Raw genomic sequence first — 27,580 nt, 5'->3', positions numbered from 1 at the left:
CAACAATCCTCAGATGAGATGTTGTCAACGACTACTGCAAGCTAAATCTTATAGACAGATAACGTTGGCAAACAAAATTTCTTTAATCTTTTAAAATATTAAGCAAAATTCCGAAACTGCAGGCTAGCGGGCTTACCGGGGTTCCGGCTCTAAAACCAGGAGTAGGCACGGGGTATTTTTGTCAGTACGAGTCTGACACTCTCTCTCGCCTCGCTCAAGCAAGTCGAGAGAAGTCGTTGGATGATATTACCCCCTAAAAAAGCAACATGTTGTGCAACATATCGCGCGCCAAATGTTGCAAAGTGTGTATACAATGATTACATAAACAGACCTTGATCTTCAGTTCACTACGCATGTGATATTTTAATTCATTAAATTAAACAATACTCGTCTTGACTAAATTACACTAAAGCGGAGAAACTTAAAAATTTTAATAAAACTCGTACATTTTATTTAGTAAGCATTGAATTGTAATGTACACAAGACATTACGTTAATTGCAAAAAGTAGAATAGGATAATCTGAGTGAAATAATTGTTTACCAAAAAAGTTATTGTGTAATTAAAGATGGCGCCGACAACTATAGCTGAGGACAGGCTGCAGTCGGGACACCGGCTGTCGCATCCTCCGCCCGGAGACGAGGTCCTCATCACAGGCGTGTCGGGATACTTCCCCGACTCGGACTCCGTCATACACCTGCAGGAAAACCTTTTTAATAAGGTACGTTACTAACAGCTATTCTCAATACTCCAAAGATTTTGTACAATTATACTAAACATTTGTTTCTTGGTTGGTTTGCTTGCTTGGTTGGCAAACTTATGGCCCACGATAATATGACCAAATGATTGTGGATGAACAATCAAAATAAGAAACCAAATTAGTATGCAGTAGTTGTAATAAGACTACTAAAAGCAGGAGTAGGAACAGGGTGGTTTTTAGTCAGTAAGAATCTGACACTCCCTCTCACCTCGTCCAAAGCGGGAGAAGTCATTGGATGATTTTCCACCTCAAAAAGTTGCTTAAGGGTGAATTTCAACAAATGCCATTTTTTTATCATATCGGTGCTTTTTTTGTTTATGTACATATTTTGCTTATTTTTTAGGTTTTATGTAATCTTTAGGATAGTATATATTCCCAAATTTAACATCATCAACATATCATGTAAAACTTAGAAGAAAAATCAGTTTGAATTCTGGTTTCCACCGATATGATAAACCGTCACCGATTTTTTTTTTATGTACACCGATATGAAAAGGTTATCCACCGATATGATAAATTTATCCACCGAAATGATAAACTTATCCACCGAAATGATAACATATCCAGCGATATGATAATCTATCTATCTTTGAAATATAGTTAGTATAGGTGCCTATATATTTTTACAAGGGTGAACGAACTGAAGACCTGAACTGTCTGGTCTCATGAAAGAAGAATACATCCAACGAGAATTGATTTAAAAATAAATTATACTTACCTATTTTATTATATTTACTTTCTACTTTTTCTTTTTAATTATTTTACTATAGGTTCTTAGAGTTTTAATAAAGAATATACATTTGTATTACCAATGTCTTTATTAAAATGAAGCACAAAGATAAATAAAAAATCATAACAACATCATAATAACGTTTTGTAAAAAGTCATAAAACAAAAGTTGTTGTTTATGGTGTCACTAATATAGTCCTGAGAGGTTGTTAGTGTTTTACCAATAACCCAATACTAATAAATCATTATTAGTATTATATAGTAAGTTTTTATAATAACCGCAGCCACATCAACATCGCTCCGGCGCTGGCGCCGCGACCGCACCGCACGAAATTACACAGGATCTACCGATATGATAAAAAGACACCGAGATGATAAAACAATCCACCGTTATGATAAAGCAATCCACCGACATGATAAAACAATCCACCGATATGATAAAGCATACACCGATGTGAAAGAAACTGTACGTCCATAACACCGATATGATAACCTAGGACACCGATTGAATTTTCTTATCATTTCGGTGTAAATTATCATATCGGTGGTAAAAAATGCCACCGATTACACCGATATGAGAACACCGACGTGAGAAAAAACACACGTTTTAGAAGATTAAAGAAAATGTATTATATTTAGGATAAATTGAGTAACAGCCAATGTAGTTAATTCACTTGCTGATGCTGTTAGAACCAAACAATAATAATAAAACTACTCATTACACTGAAAAAATGGAACCACCGATAACATAAAATAATTGTCCGGGAGCAACTGAAATGGCATACTTACGTTATTGGCGGGAAAATGCAGCGACTTGACACGCGTCCGTCTTCACTGCGCGCTAGCGCACACTAACGAGGGAAATAATATTGGGGTGGGGACGCTGTCGGACCCGCCGATGTAAAGTTAGGTTTAAATTACTTTTGGCCACCGATATGAGAGCATTTTTCGAGACAAGTATGTTTGTGCCTCTCAGTAATTATAAACGTCGGTTATGTATTAAAATATGCTCTATGTTAATAATAAAACTAATAGTCTATTAAATAAAATTAGTTACATACTTAACTTACTTATGTTTACAAGTGTATAAGCATTTTTGTCAGTAAAAAAAGTAGAGGGACAGCCACCGATATGAGAAAAATTGAGGTTTATGTATTTTTTTCTACCCTTATATATAGTCCTAGGCAAATTATATTTTTGCCACAACCCAATAACTGCCTATTGAATACAAAAAAAAATAATCCAGAACAATATTTCTTTTTTCAAATACGAATTTCACTAAAGACAAAAAAAAAGTCATTTGGGAAATTCACCCTTAAACTAATGCTGCTGTTTTCAACAAACTTAAATTTAACAAAGCACACCAAAAATTGTTTACCTACATTATTGCAAGCTTCTTTTTCTTCTTTGTAGGTAGACTTAGTAAGTAATAATGCTGGTCGTTGGAAGCTGGTTCACCCTGAGATCCCGCATCGTACGGGCAAGATCAACAACCTCAATAAGTTTGACGCATCCTTCTTCGGTGTCCACTACGAACAGGCACACACGATGGATCCCATGTGCAGGATGATGTTGGAGAAGGTTTATGAAGCTGTATATGACGCTGGTGAGTAATTATAGATTGACGTACATTTAACTAACAGCTAGTTTAAATGTTTTCCCGTTTCTTGTTAGTGAATCTCGCATGCAAAGTCGTGCTTGCACCTGCCCTGGTTACTGTAGCTATACAAGAGTGACAGAAAACTTCGCCAGTTGACGAACAAGTCAAACCGTCTACGTGAAACAACGTTTGCGTTGTGTTTCATCGTGTGAGTGAGGTTAACAGAGGCCAATTACCCCGATTTTCCCAAGTTCTGATTCACCAACAACCCCTAAATTCCTAACCCTCAAAAAGTTTCGGGTGTCCATGGACGGTAGCGACAGATTACCATCAGGTGATCAGTGCTCGTTTACCGGCTTATACCATAGAAATTAACCATTCCAACCCATTCCCAGATCATATGATAAATTCCATCCTAAGTTTGTCTGGAAGAAATCGCCGTTTGTGATAAGACCGCCCATTGTACTTTAATTACTATTAATTACAATGTAAATGTGTTTTATGTATGTGTGCAATAAAGTATATAAAAACATAAATAAATAAATTAATTAACTGCTGTACACAAATTAAATGGTTTGCAGGTATAAACCCCAAAGAACTCCGTGGCAGAAAAGTCGGCGTGTTTATGGGAACGAGCTTCTCAGAATCAGAGAAAATGTGGTTCTACGAGAAGATGCAGATTAATAATTATGGCATTAGCGGGTCAGTTAATTACTACTATAAACATTTTCAGGAAACTTTTTTAAATAAAAAAGGGTCTAAGTGTGGTTTTCCGTCAGAGATGTGCTATGCTTAGTTGCTGTGGATGCGTTTGGCTTGGTCCACCAGTCATATTCATTGGTACACATAGCATAGCATTGTTGGAAACCGAAGCAGGTAAGTTATGTTTTTTATACAATGTGATAGGTGTGAGACTTCTGAGAGACCCGTTAAGGCTGAGTACTACATCTAATTTTATCGACAAAAGTCGGGGGTCGAAGGGGTCGAATCCCCTCCCCTAAAACTTATGGCTACTTTAATATTTTTTTTACTTTTTTTGATATCAAAGGTTGTATGCGTCGTAGAAACAAAAAAAAACGACAAACGATAGCTAATAACCTTGGCTAACTAATTCATTACTTTTTTCATATGTTTGATAATGTTTTGGTGAGAAAAAAATCATTTGTTTATTATTTTTACCGAAAAAAACACTATTTTTCAATATTTTCAATTAGGGGTTCAACCCCCATATAATATTTTTTGTCGATAAAATTAGATGTAGTACTCAGCCTTAACGGGTTAGAAGTTCCACCCCTATCACATTGTATAGAACGATACATCACATACTCGAGCTGCGCATCTTCCTCACACAGCTACATAGCTTGGTATCAGTGGAGACGATCACATAGTTTCACAGCTGCTATATTTTCGTAGCATAACCACATAACACATCTCTGGCAAACACCAAATTCAGAAATAAACTCCTTGTAAAATAATGAGTATTCTTTTTTTAAACGTAATCAAGTTCCTTAACTTCATCTCAGGACGTCCACCCGAAGATGGATAAAGAGGTGAAGGGAGAACATAGAACACGAGGATTAATGAATAGAACAGAAATTAACTATTTTCAAATTCCAGATGTTCTCGTGCCATGTTGGCCAACCGTATCTCCTACTGGTTGGGAGTGACCGGTCCCTCGTACACCGTAGACACTGCCTGCTCCAGTTCCCTTTACGCTCTGGTGCATGCCTATAAAGCCATCCGCGATGGTCACTGTGATGCTGCCATTGTCGGGGGAACCAACTTGTGCCTCCATCCTTATGTGTCATTACAGTTTGTGAGGTAAGAAGGGTTTAAAGAATATTAGTACAAAGATTTGTATGAAATTCATCAATAATTTCTATCAAGATTATATTTAAGGCTGCAAAAAACTTTTACTCATTCCTGAGACGCTTGTTTGTTCACGATGATTAGAGTTGTTTCGCTGCTGGAAACAACAATAACACTTGAACGTATAGTTTTTACATTACTGAGTAGAAGTGACTATTAATTCGGGCTTATTCACATTTTTAGATTATTTTTAAGCGATTTCAAAAAACGAAGTTCTGAGATTGACCTGTACGTATGTATTTAAGTTTTGATGCGGTTTTCAGCATAGTATTTTTTAGCTTAGTTTACTTACTACCTGACTTAAAGTAAAGAAAATTAAAAGAGCTCACTTTTTTAAGTTCATTTCTTTTATAATTCTTTACTAATGAAGACTTATCTTTTTAGATTGGGATTGTTATCTCCTGAGGGTGCTTGCAAAAGTTTCGACAACAGTGCCAATGGCTATGTTCGTTCTGAAGCGATTGTTGCTATCTTCTTACAGAAGGCTAAGGATTCCAGAAGGTAAGTCAGCTACCTATTCTATAGACATCATGCAGAACCATACAGAAGTCACTGAGACTCATTCACAAATACTAAAGATTTTAATGAGTAATTTTATTCATTCACTGAGAATAATACATTTGATTAAAATAATGCATTAAAGAAAAGGTGTGTTCAAAAGCAGATAAATATTGTAAACACACAACTCAGAGTCGTCGACTGCACATTTGGTGCGGTAGCTGGGCAACCGTCTGACACGCAACGTGTAACGAGTTTGATTCCCGCACGGAGCAACTCTTTTCGTGATCCAAAAATTGTGGTTTCGGGCCTGGGTGTCATGTGTATGGGAACTAAACATTAATCACTGGTTGAATGGAGATATTTTAGATGACTTTAATTACCTACTAGATTTTAATATCCTCCTTTCGTTAGGGTCTACGCTCAAGTAGTCTACGGAAAGACCAACTGTGATGGTTACAAAGAGCACGGCATCTCGTACCCTGCTAGTGCTACTCAAAAAGTACTACTAAAGGAGTTCTACGAAGAATGTGCCATACCTCCATCCATTGTAGAATTCTTGGAAGCTCATGGCACAGGTAAAGTATTATTCCCTTACATACATACACAACTTCACGCCTGTCTCCCATGGAGGTAGGCAGAGACAATGGACCGCAAATTGCTACGAATCTTACATACCTCTTTCGCTTCATCAACAGTCATCAGTCTTTTCATGCCATAATTTGGCCCTTCCTTAATATATCGCCTATCTGTCTTCTATATGTCCGTCTAGTGCGTCCTCTACTGACAGTCCCATTAATATTCGCCTTGTATATTTCTTCCGTAAATCTGCTTTCATTTTTATATTCTGCTCTTCTCTCTGTCTTTTCATACCTGTAGTATATAATATAATTCCTTCCATTAAGTACATACATTGCAATTAAACTAAATACAGTTCAATGTTTATTTATTATTGTAATGTAATGTACCGTTTCACAATAGAATTACATATTTATAAGATGAAAGAAGTGCATAATTGTTTAAAGCTAATTCTTTCATAAACGCCTAATCAGAATTTAATTTGCAAATAAATTCAGTGTGTAAAGTCTGGTGCTATAATATTCATAGGCTAGAGTAACAAACTAATGATAATAATTTGTACTCAATATCAGAATTTGATCCCCAGGTACTAAAGTCGGTGATCCTCAGGAGTTGGAAGCCATTGATGAGATCTTTTGCACCGATCGCAAGGGCCCACTATTGATCGGTTCTATTAAGTCCAATTTAGGACACACCGAGCCTGCTTCTGGACTCTGTTCTATTGCTAAGGTATCAATTTATTTATACAATTTATCTTGATTATTAAGTCCTTTATAAATTGACTCAGCCTTTGTTTTCAGATGTGTATAGCTTACAACACTGGCTACATTCCTCCGAATATTCATTTCAAAACACCTCGTGAAGGAGTAGCAGCCCTGGCTGAGAACAGGATGTCAGTGGTCACTGACAAAACTCCTTGGGGCAGAGGCATGTCAGGAGTCAACAGCTTCGGATTCGGAGGAGCCAACGCTCACGCTCTGTTGAAGGATGTCGCTAGAGCGAAGGTAAGTATTTTTTGGAACATGTGTTCTTTTTTTATGGAACAAATAAACGAGTAATCGAGCAGACGTATGTCCTGATGGTAAGCAATCGCCGCCGCCCATGGACACTTGAAACACCAAAGGCGTTACAAGTGCGTTACCGGCCTTTTAGGGGTTAAGAATTTAAGAGTTGTTGGGGAATCGGGGATTGGGAAGATTGGGAAGGGAGGAATTGGGCTTCCGGTAACCTCACTCTCACAACGAAACACAACGCAAGCGTTGTTTCACGTCGGTTTTCGGTGAGACCGTGATAGCACGCCGGTCGAGCCGGCCCGTTCGTGCCGAAACATGGCTCTCTCACACTTAACTTTCTATGATTGATATCCGCTCAGTACCTAGTCGTGTGTGGTGACGACGATGAGAATCATCAATTTGTAAATTATTTTTGCTCATCAGGTTAACAACGGTATACCATCAGACAGCTTACCTCGTCTCGCCTGTGTATCAGGTCGTACGGTTTCCGCGGTAGCCAGGATTCTCGATGATTTGGAGTCCAGGACAGCAGATGTTGATCAGATCCGTCTGCTGCATGCTATTCATGATGATGATATTGCAGGGCATGATTTTAGAGGATACATTCTGCTAGGTAAGATATAATACGAATAATATAATTAAATATCTACCTGAAATTGGTACTTTTACCATGCTAAATAAGTATTCTTTATGGTATAAATTATATCAATTAAAGCACAATCTTCTAGGTTCAACCCCAACCAAGAGCGTGCAGCTAGCACGTGAGATCCAGTACTTCTCAGGAGTGCGTCGCCCAGTGTGGTTCGTGTACTCGGGTATGGGCTCCCAGTGGGCCGGTATGGCCAAGGAGCTCATGAGGATCCCCGTCTTTGCTGCTGCTATTGAGAAGTAAGTTGTTTCAAGGTTTCTATAGCTCATCAAGAATGGTCTAGAAGAAGTGGATACAAAAGTTCAATTGGAATAATTACTAATGTCTTTTACTATCCTCCCAGGTGCCACAAAGCTCTAGAACCTAAAGGCATCAACCTGACGAAGATCGTCACTGAGAACGACCCCAAGATCTACGACAACATCCTCAACTCCTTCATCGGTATCGCCGCTGTACAGATCGGTCTCACTGATGTACTGAAGACTATTGGCATTGAACCTGACTACATTATTGGTAAGTTACATCTATAATAATAAAAGGTCACCTTCCTGACGAAATATTACTACTTTAAATCTTGGTAATTTTCCATCACGTTTTGTAAATGCATACTCGCCTAATGTAATCAATTCAAGTATATTATCATTTCTAATGCGCATTATAAAGTTAAATTTAGTGTTCTATGTATAAAATTTAACTATGTAGTCATATTTAAAAAAAGCCATAGTGCACACTTCCGTTTGAATAATTTTGGAAAATTCTGGACAAAATTTTTTGCTTGTCGTCAAAAAGACTCACCATATTATTGTAACTTTCGTGAGACATACTAAATTAATTACAATTTTATCGGCTTACTCACGTAAAAGTTAGACGAGAGAACTCGACTAGTTTCATGAATGTGAGCCTCTAGCATGGCTTGATACTAGTCGAGTTCCTCGTCAAACATTTACGTGGGTAAGCTGATAACATAATAATTAAGACTCACCATATTTACTCGTATGCTCTGAAGATATTGTTCTTTTAATAGGTTACAGTGTTGGTGATTTTGGTTGTGCATACGCTGATGGTTGTTTAACTACAGAGGAAGTGATATTATCCGCTTACAACAGAGGTCTAGCATTAGTGAATAAACCTTACTTCAAGGATTCAATGGCTGATATCAGTATTGGATACCATCAGGTACTAACAATAGCTGCTTGGTTAAATTACTTGAAATGTTTAGAAAACTCATTTTATTGATTTATATTTGTTATGAATTAAGTTTTCATTTTAAATGACCGTAATTTTATGTCTTCCTTTACTCCTTTGAAGGATGTGGTTAAAAATTTCAAACGATCACGTTCAGAGAAGTGGGTTTCCATGCCATTACTGAAAGAATGTAGAAATCTGAAGCCATCCGCCAATAGTTACACGAATGGTGTTGAGGTATGTAATCAAATCTTCAGTTGTATGCAAATTCTGATAAAAAAATATACTAATCTAAACCTAAACATTTTAACCTACGAACCAAAACCTTATGTTGAACAGACTCCAGAATTATTCGAGGAAACAGCCCGTCTGATCCACGCTAACGCGATCACCATCGAGATCGCCCCCACGGCCTGCTGCAAGCTATCCTGCGCAGGTCTCTGAAGAAGGACGTCGTCAACGTCGCTCTGACACAGAAGGCCCACCCGGACAATGTCCAGGTTCTGTTCACTGCCTTCGGAAGGTAAGTCAACATTCCTTTCCTCTCATAGGTAAACCAAATTGTTCGGTTATTTTAAACGGTGTCTTTACTCCACAGGCTGTATGAGGCCGGTCTGAACCCACATCTAGCCAACATCTACCCACATGTGCCATTTCCCGTGTCACAGGGTACGCCTATGCTTTCTCATCTCGTTGAGTGGGAACATCGTGAGAATTGGTAAGGTATAACATATAATTATACCAAATAAGGTAAGTCTATAAGGTACCCATTACCCATATAACCGAATAATGATATGGGAATTAAAATCGGGACTTTTTACTTAACAGTGTCATCTTGGTAACAATTTGGCTACAGGTTTGTTTTGTCCTTAGGTTTGTAGCATCTTTTAAAGACCTGGACAAGATAAAAATTGGTGAGAGGACGGTTCCGATGTCTATGAATGATGAATTCAAGTACATGACTGGTTACGTCATAAATGGTAAATATAACACTTTGTATAAACAGATACAGAGATTCGAATAAGACTTGTTTAATATCCCAAATTAGTTCAGAAAATCAAATCCAAAATCAAAGAATTGAATTGGAATAATTTAGTTAGACAGATATCAATATACTATAATAATAACAAAATCGAAGAATTTAAATTAATTTTAATCTGCAAAACAACAAAAGTTGCTGACCTACCGCAGCGGATAAGCAAGCTGAAGTAGCAGTGGGCTGATATAGCACGAAGAACCAACGGCCACTGAGGCAGAAAGGTTCAAGTACCGGCAAGCGCAGGGTAGGACGCCATTGGAGGAGGCATATGTCCAGCAGTGGACGATTTATAGCTGATATGGTGATGATACGATGAGTTGGACAAATTCAAAGAAAATAATTCTCTTCTTCACACAGGTTGTAACTTATACCCTGTCACCGGTTACCTGTTCTTGGTATGGGAGACCCTCGGAATGATGATGGGAGAACCTTACACTGAAGTATCAGTAGTCTTTGAAAACGTGCGCTTCCAAAGAGCCACCAGTATTCCTAAAGAAGGAAAACTGGAGTTTACCATCACAATTCACAAAAAGACTGGCAACTTTGAGGTAAAATCTCATAATTATATTCCTGACTGTCATTAAAAAAGTTATTTGTCCTCCTCTTGCATTGCATTGATCTTAATTATGATCCCTAGATCTTAGAGAGCAGCGCTTCCATCGTGACTGGTCGTATCTACGCCAAGAAGAATGTCGGCCAAGACTTCAGAGCACTCCCACACTTGCCAGAAGCCAGTGGCCCTGGCATCAAGCACTTGCTGACCAAGGACTTCTACAAAGAACTGCGTCTCAGAGGATACCAGTACAGGTTAGAAGTAAGAAATGAAAGAAGACCGTAATCAACTTTATGTGTAAAAGGTTATTTATTGTAGCTCATCATTAGCATCACTACATAGTATAAAACAAAGTCACTTTCTACAGAGAAAGAAAAGAGAAAGATTAAATCTTTAAAACTACGCAACGGATTTGATTAAGTTTTTTTTAATAGATAGATTGATTCAAGAGGAAGGTTTATATGTATTCAATACATGCATAATATATCACCATTACACCCAAGCAAAGCTGGGGCCGGTCATTAGTTATTTATAAATTATTGTCGCTTATACTGACAGATTCATGGATAGGTAATTTCAACAGTACTTAACACATTGAACGCCGTGGTGACAGACGTTAGCGGAGGATTTGCCTTCAACAGTTTTCTATTGGCAGTCAAATACTTAAAAAGAATCCATACTTTCTTTTCCAACAGCGGTCTGTTCCGTGGCGTCATCGGTTGCAACGTCGAAGGTACTCGCGGTCGTCTCTCCTGGGTCAATAACTGGGTCACCTTCATGGACTGCATGCTGCAGATGAAGATCATCGGCCAAGACACCAGGGGTCTCTTCGTACCCACCAGGATTGAGAAGCTCTCTATCGATGCTCCCATGCATTGTAATGCGATATCAAAGATGAATCGTGCCTCGCATAACAAGTCATTTGAGGTTCGCGTATACCCAGATCTTAACGTTATTAGGTAAGATTTTTATTAAAACCCTTTTGTACTGTAATGATATCTATTTGCTTCATTATGGAAAAATAGGAGTGACTTTAACCTTTTGTATGCCTGTATATTTAGACACATTAGAACTTGTAACACTTGCATCTCGCGTAGATCCTCAACCATCACTTACCATAACCATACAATAATATTGTTTTGCTCAGGGCTGGCGGTATCGAAATAAGAGGTCTTCATACTACATCCATTGTTAAAAGACAACCTCCAGAAGTACCTGTATATGAGAAACACTCATTTATCCCTAACTTCGGAAGATACAAGATGAAGGTACAAGTAATGAAAAACAAAATTTAATTATATTTATTAAATACCAAATAGAAATCGATATACATATAATATGTATAACTGTAAATAAATCTCTGATTGCTAGATCGAAGATGTGCTGCGTACAAACGTCCAGTTGGTTTTCGAGAATATTCAAACACACATAGTCAAGAGCATTGAGTTAGTCGATGAAGAATACAAGAAGAATGATCTAAAACCTATCCTAGAAACCATTGGAAGTATTCTTGCAGATCTGCCTTTCGCTCAAGGCGATCTTCTGATGATTTCTGAAGAACCGATTAATGTGCCTTCAAATATAACAGTCGATAATAGAAAATTGCTCAGAGAAAGTAACACCATATTGTTCATTGGTGCTAATCTCCTTGGTAGACCCAAGGTACGTATAAAATATATATTCATAAGACTCTGTAATTTAAATTTATTAGTCTAATGAACAGTTAACATCGTAGACTTGAATTTCATTCAAACATTTACCGTACAACTTGGCAATGCTGACAGCCTTCTGGGAAGTTTTCCTATTGACTTTGATGCGGAAGAATTCTTGAATGCTTTGGAAATAGCAAATAACTTTTAGTTATTATGTTTTCTAGTTTAGTTGTAAATGTTATGTATACTGAATGTTCTTAAAAATAAACATTGATATGTTAACAGATATTTCAACAAGCAATCGGGACACTATGCGATAATGCCTTCATTATGAGTCGTGAAAAGGAAAACCCCAGTATTAAAAAATACTCAGATATTGACATCGTGACGTGTTACGATACTGGCTCCGAATACTTGGTGTTGTTACGAAAACGCGTGGAGGCCAAACCAGCCAAATTCGTCAGGGTTTCGGCGGCTGATGATACTTTCTCTTGGGTAGACGAAATCAAGAAAGAACTTAAAGAAAACCAAAAACTAGTCCTTTATGCACAAGATGGACCTATCAACGGTCTTCTAGGATTAGTGAACTGTTTGAGGAAGGAGCCTGGTGGTGAGATCGTGTATGGTCTCCTTATTTCTGACCCATCTGCTCCACCATTCAACCCTGACTTGGAATTCTATGAAGAACAGCTCAATAAGGATTTGATCTTCAACGTATATAAGGACGTAAATATAAGTTTTCTTAAGAAAATATTGATACATGATGTAGCTATAAGTTCATGCGTCATTTTTGTAATTTCTTTTTGTAAATTTCTAGGGTCAATGGGGGACTTACCGACATCTTTCTTTGGACTTGGACACAGTTCGTGCCGACCATGCCTATGTCAATGCTCTTACCATCGGAGATTTCTCCTCACTAAAATGGATAGAAGGAACGATTAAGGAAAACCATGTTTTAATGGATAAAGAAAAAGTGCTAGTCCACGTGAGCGAACCTTTCTTCAATTTATGCACAAACATACATACATAACCTCACGCCTGTCTCCTAGGGGAGTAGGCAGAGACAATGGAACGCCAATCGCTACGATTCTTACATACCTCTTTCGCTTCATCAACTGTCATCAGTCTTTTCATGCATGCTCGTCAGTTAAGGGTACTTTTAATTTGGTCCTTCTTTAATATATCGCCAATTTGGTCACTATATGTCCGACTAGGGCGCACTTTACTTAGGTCTCCATTATCCACATATCCGCCTTGTACATATATTTCGTTCGTAAATCAGCTTTCATCCATCCTTTCTACATGTCCATATCATCGTAACATTCCCTATCCAATTCTTGTCACTACATGTACAAACAGTAGTTTTTAATGTTATCTGACGTCTGAGAAAATCTGGTTCTACTCTTTATTTTCCATCAGGTATACTGTGCTGCATTGAACTTCCGTGACATTATGACTGCTAGCGGTCGTGTCACAGTAGACGCTGTGGCTAGCGATCGTCTTGCAGAGGAGTGCGTGATAGGGACAGAATTTGTAGGAAAGACCATCAAGTAAGTTTAATTTGGATATCTTTCAACTATTTTGATGTGCAATTGTGTTATGTTTACCAGTGCTCTCATCTAAGTTGACTTGGCTCCTAGTTTGGACATTTTACTGTCTCAAATTTGTAGACTACACTGTATGCTATGGCTGTATTAAAGTGATTTGTTTTGATTTGACCTGAACGAATCAAATTCATGCTCAACAGTGACATACCCATGATTTAAGCAAAAGTCAAACGTAAAGCTACTTAACATTTTATTTGTACAGCGGCACTCGTGTCATGGGTATGGTCCGTAACCGTGGTATAGCGAACTTGGTTGAGGGAGACAGGCAGAGCCTGTGCCCCATCCCTGACGAGTGGAGCTTCGAAGAAGCGGCTACTGTACCTATCGCTTATGGAACTGTGTATTACGCTATGGTAAGTTTTCCATGTAGTTTATATAAAATTATTATTATATTATATAAAAATAAGTCGGGTTTTCTTTCCTGACGCTATAACTCCAGAACGCACGAACCGATTTCCACGGTTTTGCATTCGTTGGAAAGGTCACGGGCTCCGTGAGGTTTATAGCAAAGAAAATTCAGGAAAAATTCAAGAGAAAAACAAGATTACAGGAAAAATCATTGGTGACAAAGCGGAGTTCGCGGGCTAGCTAGTTTCATATAGATTATTCTGTTATTGACCATATAGACTATGTGGTAGGGAGAGATAAAAAATGATTTTTGTGGCATAAGTTTCGTCTACATAATGATTCATTTTTATTTTGTAGATCATGGTTGGTGAGATGCAACGTGGAGAGTCCATCCTCATCCACGCTGGTTCCGGAGGAGTAGGTCAGGCCGCCATCAACGTGGCGCTCTACTACGGCTGCGAGGTCTTCACCACCGTCGGTACCGCGGAGAAGAGAGCCTTCATCAAGAAGCTGTTCCCACAACTTAAAGGTTGGTGAAGTTCTGAATGAAACAGTTGGGTAAAAAACAAAACCGACGTGAAACAACGCTTGTGTTGTGTGAGTGAGGTTACTGGAGTCCTAATAAGAAGAATCCCCGATTCCCCAACAACCCTTAAATTCCTAACCCCCAAAAGGCCGGCAACACACTTGAATCGCCTCTGGTCTTTCGTGTGGTGGGGCTATGGGCGGCGGCGATTGCTTACCATCAGGTGATACGTTCGTGTTCCATAAAAAAACAGTGTATGCTGTTGTTGGCTTCCGTGATTGCTAATCAAGTCAAATTGTTATGTTAATACAGACAGCCACATCGGCAACTCCCGTGACACTTCCTTCGAGGACATGATCAGGCGCGAGACCAACGGCAAGGGAGTCGACATGGTGCTCAACTCCTTGTCTGATGATAAACTACAGGTCAGTTAAACAACCCTCAATATTATTACCAAAAGTAATATTTTATCTTCTAAAGCTTCTATAGTTTTGCATAAATTGCTCAGGCGTCCGTCCGTTGCTTGGCGTTCAGAGGTCGCTTCCTCGAGATCGGCAAGTTCGATATGAGTAACGACACCGACATTGCCATGTACTTCTCATCAAAGGAACTCACTTTCCGAGGGATCACGCTGAGCCACATCTTCAATCAGGATGTTATGATTAGAAAGGTCAGTTAAATATTCACTTTTTACATATTTTAGTTTAGATTAATAATTTTTCCTAGCTCCTTTTAACAACTTACAATAATCATTAATCTCTGTCTCGTTGGTCGAGTCGTTGCAAGTGCGACTCGGACAAGGAATCTCAAGTTCGATTCCCGGATCGGGCAAAAAATGCTGGTTTTTTTTTTCAAAAAATTCTCAGTTGTCGCACCGAGTCTGGAATTGTACCCGGCATTTGGCAAAAGTTACATGGGACTTATAACACAAATGGTGAAAAGTGGGTGTACTTTGTACAGTCGCATTACGTGCCGTAATGTGCACCTCTGTCTACTCCTTTGGGGATAAAAGGTGTGACGATAAGAAGATTATAATCAATGATATACAGAAGTCCTTAAATTTTTAGAACGTGTAATGTGTATCAATCGTTCAATGTGTCTTTCATTGTTCTATCTAGCGCCTGCAAGACCTGCTCCTGAGTGGTATCCAGAACGGCGCCGTCAGACCTCTGACTTACTGCACGTTTGAGGCTAATGAAGTTGAAAATGCCTTCCGTTACATGGCTGCCGGTAAACACATCGGAAAGGTAAGGGATCCACTATTAATTTTGCAGTAGTATACTGGTAGAATAGAGAGACAGTTAAGATTTTTGTACACTTCTTTTTCTTTATATAAGTTTTTAAACTGACATGGTCACTAACACTATTATTAGAACTTGAGACGGGATATTTACTATGTTTATTTATTTCTATGAGTTTCCGATATTTTGGCACTGTTGCAAGCGTCATGATCACGGATGAACTATTCTTTTTCTTTTTTCTCATTCGACCATTCCATCAAATGATACATCAACTGCCTTGTCGCAGGTGATCATCAAAATCCGTGAAGAAGAGCACAGCAATCATCCCATTAGACCGGTCTCGATGCCCATTGATGCTATACCTAGGTAAGAGTTGTATAGTATTTTCCATCTTCAAGGGATTTTTTTATGGAATAAGCCGGTAAACGAGCAGACGGATCACTTGATGGTGAGCAATCCCCGCCGCCCATGGACACTTGAAACACCAGAGGCGTTATAAGTGCGTTGCCGGCCTTTTGGGGGTTAGGAATTCAAGGGTTTTTGGGGAATCGGGGATTAGGAAAATTGGGAGACCCCTGGTCTTACACAACGCGGACGTTGTTTCACGTTGGTTTTTTACCTCTACCAGTCTCAATATCTCTTCATCTCACATAATCAAATCCCTTTTACCAGGTACATCTGCCACGAAGACCAGGTGTACATAGTAGTCGGTGGTCTCGGAGGCTTCGGACTGGAGCTGGCTGACTGGCTCATCATGCGAGGCGGCAGGAAGATCCTGCTCACTTCCCGCAGAGGCATCACCAACGGATACCAGTCTTCACGACTGAGGTTTGTTATTATGATCATGATTTGAAGGATTTGTAGACTTATTTCTTTACTTTATGATTCATTTTCACTTGTTTGCTGTAATCTTCTTTAGGGCTTGGGCATCATACGGTGCTGACGTTCAATTTTCAACACATGATGTCTCCACTGAGTCTGGATGCGAGGAAATGCTTAAGATGGCGCTCAGTATGGGACCAGTCTGTGCTATCTTCAACTTGGCTGTCATCCTGAGGGATTCCATCTTCGAGAATCAAACTCCTGAAGCCTTCAAAATATCGTTTGCATCAAAGGCACTTACTACCATGAATTTGGATAAACTGTCGAGGAAACTGTGTCCAGGCTTAAAGTAAGTGTTTAAGCTTGTCCTTAGTCGCCAATAGGGCTCTTGACTTATGGAATATTAATATTTAAATGAGGTTTGCAACATTTATATAATGTATGCAATATAATGTAAGGAAAAACTAAGTAACGGGCGATGGAAATCTACTTAAGTCTTTGACTGCTCGTAGAAAACTGTTAAAGGCAAATCCTCCGCTAGCGTCGGTCACCGATGACCACCATGGTGTTCAATGTGTTAAATAATAATAATCTTACCAATTTGTTTTGTTCATAGGAATTTCGTGGTCTTTTCATCCATGTCCTGTGGTCGTGGTAATGCTGGACAGACCAACTACGGCTACTCTAACTCTGTGATGGAGAGGATCTGTGAAGAGAGGAAGAAGCTTGGTCTCCCAGCTCTGGCTGTGCAGTGGGGAGCTATTGCAGATGTAAATACATGATAGCTATATAATGTTTCTTTTAAAATGTAGTTAAATTACCCAATGACATGGCCAAATGTTTATCTACGAATATATGCAAAGTGTGGAAGATGCTTCGGCACGAATGGGCCGGCTCGACCGGAGTGATACCACGGCCTTACAGAAAACCGGCGTGAAAGAACACTTGCGTTGTGTTGCATTGTGTGAGTGAGGTTACCGGATGCCCAATTACCTCCCTACCAACCCTCCCCAACAGCCGTTAAAATTCCTAGCCCCCAAAAGGCTGGGAACGCATTTGTAACGCCTCTGGTGTTTTGGGTGTCCATGGGCGGCGGCGATTGCTTACAATCAGGTGATCCGTTTGCTCGTTTACCGGCTTATACCATAAACAAAGCTAAATTTTGATCTATGATTATGTGCGTATTCTAAATAATGTAAAGTACGACTCTGTGTCTAACTAAATGATCCAAAATCTTTTATTCTCTTTGAGTCATTTAGAGACTGACTATAATGCCCTACAGGTGGGTTTAGTGGCTGAAACGCAGGAGGAAGACGTCCAACTTGAGATCGGAGGAACCCTGCAGCAGAGGATATCTTCTTGCTTGACTTCTCTCGACAAGCTGATGAAAGAGGATGCTCCTGTCGTGTCTTGTATTGTAGTGGCTGAGAAGAAGGCTGGAAGCATAGAATGTGCTAATGCAATTGATGCTGTTGCACAGATTATGGGTAAGGTTTGTTTTTTAAGTTTTGTATGAAAATTATAATAATCTGTTAATAAGTATTCCATAGTGTACCAGTTAACTATTCCATAGCTACCTACATCCATAACCCAATCACCATATTCACCACATCTCACAATAGTCCTGCATCAACCAGGGTGTACTTCCATTACGGGGATCATTGTCGGCTGATGTCCCATTTCAATTAGAATAAAATAGTACAACGGGTCTCTGCAATTTGGCTTCGGTTCCTCGTACGCCTTCCAAAGAACCGGGACCCTGTCGGGACCACAGGGTGCTAAGAACACAACAAACACAATATGTAGTAATATTCTAGATCAAGCACTAATACAACGTTTCATTTGATGTTCTTAGTTCTTAATAAATTAATACATTTGCAAAACTATTCCAATAGCTTAAGTTGTCACGTGCCGACTTTACCTTCATTCACACATGGGTGAAGAGATTGTACTGACTCTAGGTATTTCTTCAGGTATCAAGAAATTGAAGTCGATATCGCAACAAAGCACTCTAGCCGAAATGGGTATGGACAGTATGGTTGCTGTGGAGATCAAAAAAACTTTGCAAAGAGAATTTGACATATTCCTCACTGTCTGTGATATTAGAAATTTGACTTTCAGTAGGTAAGAATCGCAAAATCGTTTGCATCGTTGAAATTGCAAAGTATGTCATTTATTTTATATCTATTGCTAAAATAAAAAAAAAATCCTCTATTTGGCGTCAAAGTACTCGTCCGCATCACTGTTCCCAGAAGACTGGCCGCATTGTCATGTTGAATGGCAATGCTTATCTTCTAACCAAAGAAAAAGCCAGCCTTCTGGTCATACATTTTTTTTATTAATAATTTTTTCTTTGCTTTAGTTTTAAATTATAGTTGGTAAATTCATGTATTTATTTTTTGTCATCATCTATATAAACAAAGACTTTCATATTGCTAAAATATTTACAACCTCTTTTTTGTTTTGTTTTTGAAATTCACACTGGACGCGCATAGGATTCATCTTGATAACGTTGATGTTATACTTAGTTGAATTTCAATGTTACAATAAATAATCGCTCGCTTCTTCCAGGCTGGCTAAGCTAACAGCACAACGCAGCAGCGAATCTTCATCATCATCTACATCAGCATCAAACCACGTGGAAGGAACCGTCGGTCTTCGTATGCTGATGAGGAACTTTGGAAATGAGGAAACAGCTTCAGAACCGTTTGTGTTCATGCCTTCCATGGTCAGAAATGGAATCGAAGTGAGTTTATTAAATAGTATTAGTGGATTATTATTATTTTTTTAATTTATTTGGCTCACCAACAATTGAATACACAGATACAATACACAGGTTACATTTATGAATAACTTAAATACAAGTGCATTCATCCCTTATAGATAAGCACAACATGCATTATTTCTTAGGTGGTATACAAATTAAAAAGAAGCAGGACATCTAACCATTCGAAATAAACAATTAGCAGTAATAACTGGAGACAAATTAAATATTAATATGGATTATAAGATGGTTTCTAAATGTCACTATTTAAAATTGATACATTAGTCAGTTAGGTATAGTGATTTGTTTCTTTTAGGATGAGGAAGCTAATCTGCATGTACTGGAGCCTATAATGTTCATGGTATCGGGGTTGGAGGGCTTTGCATCATCACTGGAGCCGCTCTGCAGGAAACTAAAGATCAGAGTCTGCGTGCTTCAGCTAGGCGTGGAGCATACGAACGAAAATATAGATCAGATGGTACATAGATTATACCAGGTGAGTGAGGATAAGAGAGAATATTTTTTAACAATAAAAAAATAAGTTGTCTCTTTTGTGCTGTTGTTATGTTAATTATTATGTTATAGACTTCCTCACGTAATTGTTTGACTAGAAACTCGACTAGTTTCAAGCCATGTTAATCATAAGCAGCATTCCGTGGTCATGCTAGAGGCTCATATTCATGAGTAGCATTCAGCGCCACACGACGCGGCGATTTTCGCGCTGCTACTGAGTTCCTCGTCAAACAGTTTCGTGAGAAAGCTGATAACATAATAATTAATTTAGTATGCTAATTATGTGTTTTTACAGACGGTGATTTCAAAGCTAGCGCCTGGTGCTCCATTCTGGCTTCTTGGATACAGTTACGGCACACTCCTTACGTTGGGGCTGGCTTCTAGGTTGGAGAAAGCAGGTAAGCAGAATAAAAGCATACTATCATAAACTTATTTTTAATTTCGACGAGATTCACACCGTACAAATTAATCTTCATAATTATTAATTGCAGGTTTCAAGGGAACAGTATTCTGTCTGGACGGTGCCCCCGACTTCCTCTACGCTCTCCTGACAATGACCATCAGCTTCAAGAACGACTTCCAGCTGCAGAACAACCTGCTGTGTCACACCGTCGACATCGTCGCCCCCAACAATGACGTCACCAAGGGTCTCTTGGAGAAACTGAACGAGATCGAGTCCTACGACGAGAGAGTCGCTCTAACCATCAAGACGTCGCCAGTCCAGAGCAAGTACTCCGACAAGTTCATCGGCAACATGGCCAGAGCTTCCTTCGACAGGCTGAAGACCATCCTGGACTTCGACCCGAAGGCCTTCAGGAAGCTGCAGTCCCCCGTCATCCTCCTTCGTCCCAAGGAGAACCCGTCCTTCGTAGCGGTAGAAGAGAACTACGGACTCGACAAGTACACGGAGAACAGTGTCACCGTGCACTTCCTGGAGGGGAACCACGTGTCCATCATTGAGAACAAGGACTGTGCCAACATCATCAACAGAGTCTTGGTCGAGAACGAGAGGCAGGATGGCAAAACCGCTGACAATGTGGTCACTAGCATCGTTGAAAACGCGAGAGAAGTCGCAGTCTAAACATAAGGTGGAGAATGGACCTTCAATAAAAAAATCGTAGTTGTACAATTAATTATTTCACATTATAATTTAACATAACTCACTGCCGTACTCAGTCCTTAGCAATTATTTTTGATACAAAATCATTACTAAGGGATAGTTTAAGTAATCTTTTAATATCTCTGAGTGCGGCAGTTATCCATTAATTACTTAGTAAGTTAGTGATAACCCGATGTATTTTATGGGTAGGATAGATAGAAATATGCATATGTAGGATTAAACAATAAGGTTTAGTATTCGAATTAGTTATTAAATGTTGTTTATCGTTTTTGACGTTTTATTTTGTAACTTGCTCTCTTGCTCTGATTGGCCGGCTCGAATAAACCAACTACTAAGGGTACTGACCACATCAAAATTATCTTCCCACATCGTTCCTTCCTTTGTGTTCAGATCCTCAGATCTAACTGTTGTTCCACAAGTTGGGACTTCATACGAGGCCGTAAATTATAGTTACGGTGACACCCACTAACTATCCTGAAGGATTTTCACAAAACTTCCTCGACTAACTTCGAAATATTTTTTGGTGATACATGTTATGTGGTTAATTAGGCTTCTTTTTGTACATTGTGTCATGTTCGGTGGTAAAAATACTTGCTATGTTTTAGGGATTTTGTTTTATTGCAAATGGACTCGCGTTTGTCTACTATGTCACCTGATAGGAAGCGATGATTGATGTTTAAACTGTAATTACCTCTACAACATCGATCATCAACATGGTTCGGGCATCAGCCTTGTTGTGAATGAGAATCACAAATGTGAATCTGTAATAGTCTGATGATTATTTATTTATTTTCAATAAACATAGCCAGTTATGTTACGTTACAATAGGTGCAGAATATACTCTACTAATCCTATCTTAAACTAAGTTACGTTTTTCCTTTTCTATTAAACTTAAATTCATTTTTACTTCATCAGGTGATCCATCAACTCGTATGCCTCTCATAATTCGTTCGAAACCTACCAACGGCAAGTGCCAATGCGACATTTTCCTAGTTATGTGCTTTCTAAGATTATTTAATGTCTAAATGACTAACAGTGAAGGAAAACATCGTGAGGAAACCTCGACTTGCCAACCCGCATTGAGCAAGCGTGGTGATTAATGCTCAAACGTTATCCATGTGAGAAGAGGCTTTGGTTAGCAGTGGCCATTTATAGGCTGTTGAAGAAAGTGAGAAATTCTTTTAAGTTAAGTGAGAAATTCTTAAAAAATCTTGTTTAAGGCTAAACCTGAAATCTCGAAATCTCCTCCTTGTTTGCCAAATATGTTTTGCTTATTTTTATCATGCTCACATGACAATCAAAACGATCTTAATATTAAGTGTTTGAATAAAGTAAGACAATAAAACAACAAAACTATCATTAAAATTAATATATTGAATTTTCCCATGTACAAATACCCTTTGTTTTAAACGTATATAAATAATAATTTAATACTTAACGCTAGTAGAATGCCTACCTATAATAAAATTCCCCTTGTCAAATATTGCCCTCTGTTACTTAAGTATAAATAAATAAACAACTTCAAGTTCAAGTTATTTGTTCTCTAGACCCCTTAAACTACAACTTAATGAATATTTTGTTTGGTACTGGTGTCCTGGGACTCTTAAAAACGACTTAAACCTATCAGTTACTAAGTAAGTTATAGCATTAAAATACGGCCATTTTAAAAAATATTTTTTTATACACAACAATTAATAAATTAAAACATTTATATTTCATCAACAGATCACCTTACGAAATACTCTTTTAGCATACAATGAAGAATTTAAATTAAATACAAAATGTAATAATTAAACCTTATGTTTAGACTGCGACTTCTCTCGCGTTTTCAACGATGCTAGTGACCACATTGTCAGCGGTTTTGCCATCCTGCCTCTCGTTCTCGACCAGAACTCTGTTGATGATGTTGGCACAGTCCTTGTTCTCAATGATGGACACGTGGTTCCCCTCCAGGAAGTGCACGGTGACACTGTTCTCCGTGTACTTGTCGAGTCCGTAGTTCTCTTCTACCGCTACGAAGGACGGGTTCTCCTTGGGACGAAGGAGGATGACGGGGGACTGCAGCTTCCTGAAGGCCTTCGGGTCGAAGTCCAGGATGGTCTTCAGCCTGTCGAAGGAAGCTCTGGCCATGTTGCCGATGAACTTGTCGGAGTACTTGCTCTGGACTGGCGACGTCTTGATGGTCAGAGCGACTCTCTCGTCGTAGGACTCGATCTCGTTCAGTTTCTCCAAGAGACCCTTGGTGACGTCATTGTTGGGGGCGACGATGTCGACGGTGTGACACAGCAAGTTGTTCTGCAGCTGGAAGTCGTTCTTGAAGCTGATGGTCATTGTCAGGAGAGCGTAGAGGAAGTCGGGGGCACCGTCCAGACAGAATACTGTTCCCTTGAAACCTGGAAGTAAGAAGAATATTAGTTTTATGTGACTTTAGCAAAATCAAGGAAACTTGGAGCACATTTAATACAATATTTTGGATTATTGATGGTGTTTTCGTTTCCTTACCTTCCTTCTCCAGCCTAGAAGCCAGCTCCAAGATGAGGAGAGAACCGTAACTGTATCCGAGGAGCCAGAATGGAGCACCAGGAGCTAACCTTGAGATGACCGTCTGTAGAGAACACAAGATTAACATATTATTTACCGTAAGTAACGATACAAAAGATATTGAATTTTGGACATCAAATAGTACCCGTAATAAACTACACTTTCCTGAAAGGTTACCATAAAATGGCGATAGTAACATGAAACATACATACATATCGTCACGCCTTTAATCCCCGAAGGGGTAGGCAGAGGTGCACATTATGGCACATAATGTCAATGTACACCCACTTTTCACAATTTATGTTGTAAGTCCCATGTAATAGGTGGTGAGCCTATTGCCATATACCGAAAAAAGAAATTTTCCCAGTAATACTTCGCCCGACCCGGGAATCGAACCCGAGACCCCTTGTCGAGTCGCACTTGCAACCACTCGGCCAACAAGGCAGTCTAGTAACATGGAAATCTGAGATAACTTCCTCACCTGGTGTAACCTGTTGACCATCTGGTCCATGTTCTCGTTCTTGTGCTCGACACCAAGCTGCAGCACGCAGACCTTGATCTTCAGTCTCCTGCAGAGAGGCTCCAGCACTGCCGCGCATCCTTCCAGACCAGGCAGCATGAACATCACACGCTCCATCACGTGGATAGCTTCCTCACCCTGGGGGAAACAAAGATATATTACTAAACTGGTAAAAGCGGAGAAATTATGGTGATTTTTTTATATTTATTTTTGACTCATTCGTTGCTAAAAGTCCCTTAATGGAATAGGGGCCACTACTGAATAACAGGGGTTTACCATAGTCTATATGCTTGCTACATATTGCTTGGTGATAATCCTTTAAAAGTTCAGTTTTATAAAAGGACGCTATTGATTTGTTTTGAGTTTGTAGTCTCTAACGGTATACGCTGGAAGAGTAAGGTTACCCAGTTTCTACTAAGCAGCAAAGCCCGACCACAATTAGTTCAAGTAACTTCTTTCAATCATCATAAAATTCAATACACATATACAAAACCCAAATACGCCATTAATAAAAAATGTTACCAACAAAAATGATTTCACGAAACAAACACAATAGCCCTTAGCTTCGGGACACGCCTGTCAATATGTTACACGCAGAATATAAATAGACGCAACCAAAACACAAAACATACTTCCTTTCGTAACCCCTGTTTACGAAAGGAAGTATGTTTTGCCTATGCCTACTCTAATTCAACGAACGAACGAAAAATCATCGCAGATTGCATACTACAATTATATTTATTGCGAACTTTCGTGAACAAAAATGAACGAATGTAATGAAGATAAATAAATAGATTTGATATGAAATTAAAAATAAAACATTATTACAAGTAATTCTATAGTAATTCTATAGCAATTCTATAGTAATTCTATTATAGTAATTCTATAGTAATTCTATAGTAATTCTATAGTAATTCTATAGTAATTCTATAGTAATTCTATAGTAATTCTATAGTAATTCTATAGTAATTCTATAGTAATTCTATAGTAATTCTATAGTAATTCTATAGTAATTCTATAGTAATTCTATAGTAATTCTATAGTAATTCTATAGTAATTCTATAGTAATTCTATAGTAATTCTATAGTAATTCTTTAGTAATTCTATAGTTATTCTAATAAGTAATTCTATAGTTATTTTCAATTAATTCTATTAGTAAATCAATAAAACCTACGGCCGAAGATTAAACGAAACGTCGGATTCGAGAACCGGAGTAGGCCCCCAGAAACGGTTATAAAAATAAAAGTAACAAGTAAAAGGATGTTTGGAATCTGGTCGGAGTACAAAAGTTGTTTAGAACTTGCGCCCCCGAGGTGTTACACATTTATCACGGGCTGCAACTTCGCACCAGTTTCTCATTGAATGATCTATTAGAAAACTTGGTACTTGGTTCAGAATGCTGCTATTGCCAATTGAAGAGTAAACTGGAGAGAAGTTTTAGTTACTTTAAAATGTAAATTAGCTTAATTAATGGCCTTAGTAGAATTGGTTATTTTTAACTATCATATTAATACATGATCAATAGTAGTGATACTTTTGAAGCTTATAGGCTGTATTTTATTAACAGACAAGTTGAAAAAAAGTATAGTAAAACTGAAGGAACTTCAAAATATCAGAGTCATCCCCAATATTATAGTAAGCTACTATGCCAGACTTCTTAAGATCTCATTACTTATTAATATCCCTTAACATTTGTCCCTTGACTAGCTGTTGCCCGCGGCTTTGTCCATGTAGAATAATGACATCCGACAGCATAATATAGGCTTTTGATTTTTCTAAAATAAAATTGTTTAGAAAAAATTATAGTAGCCTGGGTTACTTCTTAGTACATCAGCTACCTACCAATAAAAGTTGAAATCGGTCATCAAACAAAATCGGTTGTCGAACCAAACATCAGCTACCATCACTTACCATCAGGTGAGATGGCGGCCAAGCGTCGGCCCATTAAATGTAAAAAAGTCACGAATGTCTTACTAAACTCACCTCAACTCCATCGCTGACCATGGAAGGCATGTACACAAGAGGTTCAGAAGCCGTGTTCTCTTCTCCGAAGTTCCTCATGAGGACTCGGAGACCGACGGCTCCTTCAATGTTGGCGGGACGGGACGCTGACGTAGACGCCGCCGCTTCACGCTGCGCTGTTAGTTCTACCAGCCTAAAGAAGGAATAATTGGTGATTTAGATTACGATACTCGTAATTACTCGTTCCTTAAATTTTAAGGAAAACCTAAGCTAAGATAGGGAAACATTTAACCCTAGAGTAGTCGTCTTTTCGTGAATTGCGAGTAATCACGTGGTAAGCATTTTTCCGCCCGTATTAAAAGATTTGTTTTTTTTTTTTTTTGTTAATTCCGGTTATGCCATATCAATCTAAAATCAATAGAAAACAAGTCTAATTAGAATCTAGTCTAGATTTAAACCGTATTTTTTTAAATTTGTATTATTATTTTATATTATGTATCCACCACCATCGACTTTAAAACTATGTAATAGATTATCAAGCTTCACCGTTGTCAACTTTAAAACTAAAGGAAGGTTTCCTACTAATCTTACCTGGCGAACGTCAACGTTCTGATGTCCTGCGCAGTGAGGAAGATCTCGAACTCTCTCTCCAAGGTCTGCTTGATTTCCACAGCCATCATACTGTCCATACCCAACTCGGCTAGGGAGACTTGTTGGGATACAGTCTTCAAGTCCTTGATACCTGGTGGAAGGAAAAGAGTATGTTTGGTATTCATTGGATAAAAGTTGACATTGTTTGTCACAAAATATGTAGGGTGACTTATTTATTGAAATTAACTCAAAATCTCTGGATATGGCTCGATTTTTTCAGGAGCAGCGGATAACGTAACAAGTTACTAGGGCTCCGGCTTAAAGCAGGAGAAGGGTCGGGGTGGTTTTTAGTCAGTAAGAGTCTGATACTCCCTCTCGCTTCGCCCAAGGCGGAAGAAGTCATTGGATGATTTTATCCTCCGCAGCCGTATTTGGTTTTGCCGCAATAATGTGTACGACATTTTGAAATAAAGATTTGTGTATAATCGTGAGTAGTAGAACTCAAGGCCTTATTGTAACGAAATTATAATCAATAGTAAATATATTATGAACAATAATTAAAGGAGTTACTGGGATGTAATCTTGCGACAGATTATATTCATTACGGTAACCGAGTGAAGCTATCATTACTGTTGTTTAATTATATGCTCTGGCAACGAGGCTGTGATGCTAAGCCTATCTGTCTTTAGTAATTAGTAATTATTTACTAAGTACTAGCTAGATACCAGCCCCGGCTTTACCCATGTGCAATATGCCAATTTGAGTTGACTATTTTCATTATTATTGACTATCTAAACGCATTTCTTCTCTCCTATGAATTTTATAATTTGCTGTGCCCGATAGAGTCCATAATTGTGACTAAATACTGTATTTTCCAACATTTGTGTACATTATGGGTGCA

At 38.6% G+C, this 27,580-nt stretch overlaps 2 protein-coding genes and 1 long non-coding RNA gene across 3 annotated transcripts in view; 1 reads left to right on the top strand and 2 right to left on the bottom strand.

The window, feature by feature from the left end:
- The first annotated feature begins 514 nt into the window (after window positions 1–514).
- LOC118274778 (fatty acid synthase-like) lies at window positions 515–21,333 on the top strand. The gene is given in 40 exon segments (XM_050696928.1): window positions 515–719; window positions 2,901–3,093; window positions 3,669–3,789; window positions 4,705–4,908; window positions 5,341–5,457; window positions 5,869–6,032; window positions 6,620–6,762; window positions 6,834–7,037; window positions 7,470–7,659; window positions 7,775–7,934; window positions 8,039–8,208; window positions 8,720–8,871; window positions 9,004–9,117; window positions 9,220–9,280; window positions 9,283–9,403; window positions 9,479–9,598; window positions 9,754–9,860; window positions 10,277–10,467; window positions 10,557–10,726; window positions 11,168–11,431; window positions 11,620–11,740; window positions 11,844–12,134; window positions 12,410–12,850; window positions 12,942–13,109; window positions 13,544–13,674; window positions 13,934–14,084; window positions 14,437–14,608; window positions 14,918–15,030; window positions 15,114–15,275; window positions 15,724–15,852; window positions 16,133–16,212; window positions 16,519–16,674; window positions 16,766–17,017; window positions 17,285–17,438; window positions 17,951–18,155; window positions 18,642–18,792; window positions 19,240–19,414; window positions 19,749–19,928; window positions 20,241–20,343; window positions 20,437–21,333. Coding segments are annotated over 40 exon segments (7,044 nt in total). The 5' UTR covers window positions 515–566; the 3' UTR covers window positions 21,027–21,333.
- Window positions 1,558–2,554, bottom strand: LOC126911216 (uncharacterized). Its single transcript, XR_007705737.1, has 2 exons — window positions 2,277–2,554; window positions 1,558–1,831 (listed from the first exon to the last, which is right to left on the bottom strand). It is a non-coding gene; the product is annotated as an uncharacterized LOC126911216 (long non-coding RNA).
- Window positions 21,334–22,419: 1,086 nt separating the features above from the next.
- The window catches only part of LOC118274609 (fatty acid synthase-like), a 58,740-nt gene continuing 53,579 nt past the window's right edge, over window positions 22,420–27,580 (bottom strand). The window contains exons 37-41 of the mRNA XM_050696926.1: window positions 26,680–26,830; window positions 26,110–26,281; window positions 24,088–24,264; window positions 23,568–23,670; window positions 22,420–23,458 (exon numbers count right to left, since the gene is read on the bottom strand). Of these exons, the coding sequence (XP_050552883.1) occupies window positions 22,869–23,458; window positions 23,568–23,670; window positions 24,088–24,264; window positions 26,110–26,281; window positions 26,680–26,830 (1,193 nt within the window). The 3' untranslated portion in view covers window positions 22,420–22,868. The remainder of the gene's footprint in view (window positions 23,459–23,567; window positions 23,671–24,087; window positions 24,265–26,109; window positions 26,282–26,679; window positions 26,831–27,580) is intronic.

This window comes from Spodoptera frugiperda, chromosome 11 (assembly GCF_023101765.2).
Source record: "Spodoptera frugiperda isolate SF20-4 chromosome 11, AGI-APGP_CSIRO_Sfru_2.0, whole genome shotgun sequence".
Classification (NCBI taxonomy): Eukaryota; Metazoa; Arthropoda; class Insecta; order Lepidoptera; family Noctuidae; genus Spodoptera; species Spodoptera frugiperda.
The sequence above is the reverse complement of the archived record's forward strand: the minus strand, read 5'-3'. Positions and strand labels throughout refer to the sequence as shown.